The sequence below is a fragment of the Antennarius striatus genome, chromosome 7 (assembly GCF_040054535.1).
Source record: "Antennarius striatus isolate MH-2024 chromosome 7, ASM4005453v1, whole genome shotgun sequence".
Classification (NCBI taxonomy): domain Eukaryota; kingdom Metazoa; phylum Chordata; class Actinopteri; order Lophiiformes; family Antennariidae; genus Antennarius; species Antennarius striatus.
The window spans coordinates 24,670,001-24,675,000 of NC_090782.1; the positions used below are offsets into that span (position 1 = coordinate 24,670,001).

The window sequence follows — 5,000 nt, forward strand, 5'->3', positions numbered from 1 at the left end:
TAAGGGGGGGGGGCAGGGGGAGTGCAGAGGGGCTGGGATGGGGGGGGGCGACGACTAGAGAGACGGAGGAAATGATTTATTAGGCTCGTAAAAATTCTGCCTTTGTTATTCCCTCTCATTTTTATACGTGACGCTTATTAAAGAGCACACCTGCCAGAGTGTGTGTGCGTGTGTGTGTGTGTGTGTGTGTGTGTGTGTGTGTGTGCGTGTGTGTGTGTGTGTGACTACATGTTGAATGATCACACTTTCGTTTGTGAACTTTCACGCTGATCCATTCACTTTTTTATCGTCCTCAGGCCCCGCCTCTTCTTTCGTTCGTGGCTCCGCCCCTCACAGGGAGTCCGGACAACGCTACAGGCTGGCGCTCCTCGGACACGCCCTAATCTATAATAACCCCGCCCTCTCTTGGAGAGCCAGGAGGATCCAGTCAGCCAGGTGAGCCGTGCTGACGCAGGAAGTGATGTCACAGCCTCAGCGGGGTGGGGGGTGGGGGGCGGAGTAGATGGAGGGGGGCAGGACTCGGCCTCTGGTGACTTATTACTATTCATTTAGCTGCTGCAGTAAATATTGATTCATCAAGGGATTTTCAATTTGAGCCCCCCTGACATCCTGTGAATTATCACCCAGTGGGCAGAAGAGAGGGAGGAGATAGGGAGGGAGGGGGTTGGGGGGTAGGTTGAGCCCCGCCCACCTCCCCCATCACCACCACCACCCATCTGTAACCCGGTGCTTATCTATCTGTTCAACTCCGAAGACCTCCACCTTCATCAGGCTGCTGGATGGCGCTCCCCTTCGTCTTCATCGGACCAGTCCCGGCTTATCTCTGCTGCCCCCCCCCAATTCATCGGGTGGGGGGGGTCATGCATCTAACAACCTTCCGTTGTGTGCTAAGTGATGCTAATGTTCTAACAGACGGAGGATCGTTCTCCAATCGGGGGACTTATATTCTTCTTGTGTTCTTTGGAGGACGACAGGAACCCCTGGTGGTCCTGGTAGTCTTGGTGGCCCCTGGTGATCCCTGGTGGTCCCTGGTGATCCCTAGTGGTCCCTGGTGATCCCTGGTGGTTAGTAGTGATCCCTGTTGATCGACGCCGCCATCGGGATCATCATGGGGACGTTTTCCATCCCTATTGATTGATCAATCGATTGATCGGTGTGAACACATCTGGGATCAAATCAGACCAGAAAGGAAACTATAAACTCAACTTAAATAAAGCAACGCCGCATTAACCCCCCGCCCCCACCAGGCCCGCAGGAGGAGGCTCTCTCTACCCAGCATGCCCTGCTCCTGCCTTCCTTTACCCGTAACGAGCACGGCAGCTGATTTAGTGCCGGCCGGCGGTTTGAAAGGGGGGGGCGGAATCGGTTGCAGTATTTCAACCCCGGCGACCAGAAAATAGATATAATCTCAACATTAACTCCATTAATAGTAGCAGGAGATGAATTAAGAAAGCCATAAAGCACGCAGAGCAGGGGATAAATCACGCCCCCCCCCCAACCCCCTCGTCCCTCACCTCCCCCACTTCCCTCCGTCCCTCTTTAATTCCATATTTTCATCTAATCCTTTTGTCGCTCTTCTTTTTTTGGGTTTTTCTCTTCCGGATTCTTTCCGTTCTCATCCCGATTTCTCCGAATTACCCCAGAGGCGTCAAGCCCCTTTAACCCCGTGTGAGTGTATTATTTTAGTGTCCATACACACACACACACACACACACACACACACACACACACACACACACACACACTCCATGGGCCCGGCGCTCATCTCCTTTAGTGCCTCGGTATCGATCAGCACAGGATGTAAGAGACGGGGCAATAAAGCCCGAGCAGCTTCACTTTTCTCCTCCTTTTCCCGCATCTGCTGCCCCTTCATCGCCTCTGATACCCCCGTGTTCCCCAGCTCTTATACACCCGTATTCCCCAGCTCTAATACCCCCGTGTTCCCCAGCTCTGATACCCCCGTATTCCCCAGCTGTAATACCCCAGTATTCCCCAGCTCTGATACCCCCGTGTGCTCCGATGCTTCTCGCCGCGCTGCGTTTCCACGGTAACTGCCTCCCGATGCGAGCCTCTAGTGCTGGGGTTGCACACCGACGGGCCAGAGCAGCGTTATCGGAGGCAGCGGCGTGACCCCCCCCCCACGACCCCCCCACAGATTCTTTCCTGTCACTGGAACCAAAGGCAGATCGTTCATCAACGGCGGCGGTAGTGCTGAGTCGCCGCTGCGCTCATCTGGGCGTCGCACAAACACACACCTGCCCGCGGACACACACACAAACACACACACACACACACACGTCCTCGCCCCTCAGATCTTCCTTCCTTCACACATTTTGCTCGTCTTTGACCTTCGGTTTGTGTTTTTGGGGTAAACAACGCAACCAAAGGAATGCAGACAACAGGAAGTGGGGTCACAGCTGACCTCAGACGGGCGGCGTGTTCAGAGTGTCTCCCCGCCTCACGCCCATCGGTCCACTGGGCTGCAGCAACCCCTGTGACCCCCGAAAGAACAGGAAGTGATATGGAAATGAACGAATGATGTCACAAAGTGTTGAGTCCAGACCCGTCTTCCTCTTCTGGTGAACGACTCCAGGTGTCACCAGACAAATAAACAGGGAGGTCACATGATCTCGTCCACTTCCTCTTCCTTTTCCCATTTCATCTTCCACTCTCTTTTCCTCTTTCTCATCCACTTCCCTTTCCTCTTCCACGTCCTTTGCTTCTTTCTATTCCACTTCCTTCCTCTTCCATGTTCTTTTGCTCTCCCACTTAACTCTTCCACTCCCCTTTTCTCTTAAACAACCTTTTCCTCTTCCATTTACATTTCCTCTTCCTTTTGGTCATCCACTTCCTTTGTCTCTTCCACTTCTTTTTCCTCTTTGTATTCCACATCCCTTTTCTTCCTTTTTACTCTTCCTTTTCCACTTCTTTTTACTCTCCCACTTCCCCTTCCTCTGTTACGTACCTTTCCGCTCCCACTTCCTTTTCTTCTTTCACATCCTTTTCCACTTCCTTTTTGTCTTGCTCTTCCTTCTCTCTTCCATTTCCTTTTCCTCTTCCACCTCCTTTTTATCTTTCTATTCTACGTCCTTTTCCTTTTCCTCATCCACATCCTCTTCCACATTCTGTTCCTCTCCCACTTCCCCCTCTTCTTCTACTTCTCTTTCCTCTTCTACTCCCCTGTCCTCTTCCACGTCCTTTTCCTCTTCCATTTACCTTTCCTCTTTCCTTTGGTCTTCCACTTCCTTTTTCCCTTCCACTTCTTTTTCCTCTTTCACTTCCTCTTTCCTTTCCTCTTCCACGTCCTTTTCCTCTTTCTATTCCACATCCCTTTTCTTCCTTTTCCTTTTCCTCTTCCTTTTCCTCTTCCTTTTCCACTTCTTTTTACTCTCCTACTTTCCCTTCCTCTTTCACTTACCTTTTCGCTTCCACTTCCTTTTTTTATTTCACATCCTTTTTCCCTTCCATGTCTCGTCCGCTTCCTTTTTCTCTTCCATTTCCTTTTCCTCTTCTACTCCCCTTACCTCTTCCACCTTATTTTTATCTCTCTATTCCATGCCCTCTTCATCATCCACTTCCTCTTCCACATTCTTTTCCTCTCCCACTTCCCCCTCCTCTCCTACTTCCCTTTCCTCTTCCTCTTCCTCACCTCTATCTAAACATCTGATGCATTTATCTGAATCCGAAACAGATTAGAGCTCGTCTGAGCAGGACGACCCTCCTAACCCGGTCTGCCCCCACCCCCCATCACCCCCCCAACATACCCCCCCCCCACATGTCGGGGTTAACTCACGTCGGTGTTAACTGTTCGTGTCATATCCCCATTAACCTCCCCCGTGTCTCCCCGGCGGCCCGGTGCTCGCCTCTGCCCCCCCTCCCTGCTGGAGGGGGGGTGCATTAGCCTCCATTAAGGCTCCCCTGGCTGCAGTTGCCCCCACGCGGGGGGGGGGGGGGGCAGCCACTGATCCGGCGTCATCTCCTGAGCGATGGTGCCGGTGGAGTGGAGCTGAACGCCGCCGCTCGCGTCTCCCGCTCCTCTTTACTCCTCGTTTGGCTCCGACCGGAGCGTCCAGCGTCCGTGTCAGCGCCGGCGGCGTTCGGCCGGGGTAACCCCCTCTCCTCGCCGTAATGGGAGGCGTGAACTCCCGCTCCAAACCCATTTCCAGCCCATCTGAACGCCGCCAGCAAATTACCTCCAGCGGCGCCCCAATCCGCCCCGAATAGAACTGACAGGACAGCGCAATTTATCGCCATAACCCCTGCACCCACACACACACACACACACACACACACACACACACACACACACACACACACACACACACACACACACACACACACACACACACACACACACACTGGCCTGCTGAATGATTTCTGAATGGTGTGTGTGCGTGCGGAGGCCCGCGGTTGTCGTACTGTACGTATTGTAGCAGGTGTGTGTGTGTGTGTGTGGTCTCTACGCTCCCGTGTGTGTGGGGGGGCCAACCTTCTCGCCCTGGCCCCCTGCCCTGCCTATTATCTCATTGATTTCCTCCTCTCCTCTTTTCAATTCTCTCCATTTCCACACGGCCGTCCTTTCCATTAGAGGAGCAATTTAACAGAGTGCTGTGACACGGGGGGGGGGAGCAAGTGGGGTTGAGGGAGATGGGGGGGCGGATGGGAAACATCCACAAAGTGAGGAGGGGGGATGAAGAAGAGGATCTCCAGAGAAGATAAACAGGAGGGATGAGAGGAGAAACTAAACGTGAGAGTCATCTCCTGCCTGCCCCCCCCCGTCCTCTTCCCCCTCCTGATGGGGGTGTGTTTTATTAGGATGAGCATCATCATCGTCATAGTAACAACAGTCCCTCCTCTCCCTCTCAGGAGCCTCCTCCAGAGCCGCCTGAGGACCCCCCCCCCACGCCCGGGGCCCCCCTCCCTCTCAGTCCTGGAGGAGGGGGGGGGGCAGCAGCGTCTGCTGGATCCGGGGGTCCTTGTACCGGGTGTCGGCCAATAAG

The 5,000-nt window shown here is 53.7% G+C and overlaps 1 protein-coding gene across 1 annotated transcript in view; it reads left to right on the forward strand.

Annotated features, from left to right (window-relative positions):
- Positions 1-5,000, forward strand: part of zc3h3 (zinc finger CCCH-type containing 3) — a 37,533-nt gene that overhangs the window by 25,881 nt on the left and 6,652 nt on the right. Inside the window, exons 4-5 of the mRNA XM_068320429.1 lie at positions 1,949-2,047; positions 4,891-5,000. The exon at positions 4,891-5,000 is cut by the window's right edge and continues 43 nt beyond it. Of these exons, the coding sequence (XP_068176530.1) occupies positions 1,949-2,047; positions 4,891-5,000 (209 nt within the window). The remainder of the gene's footprint in view (positions 1-1,948; positions 2,048-4,890) is intronic.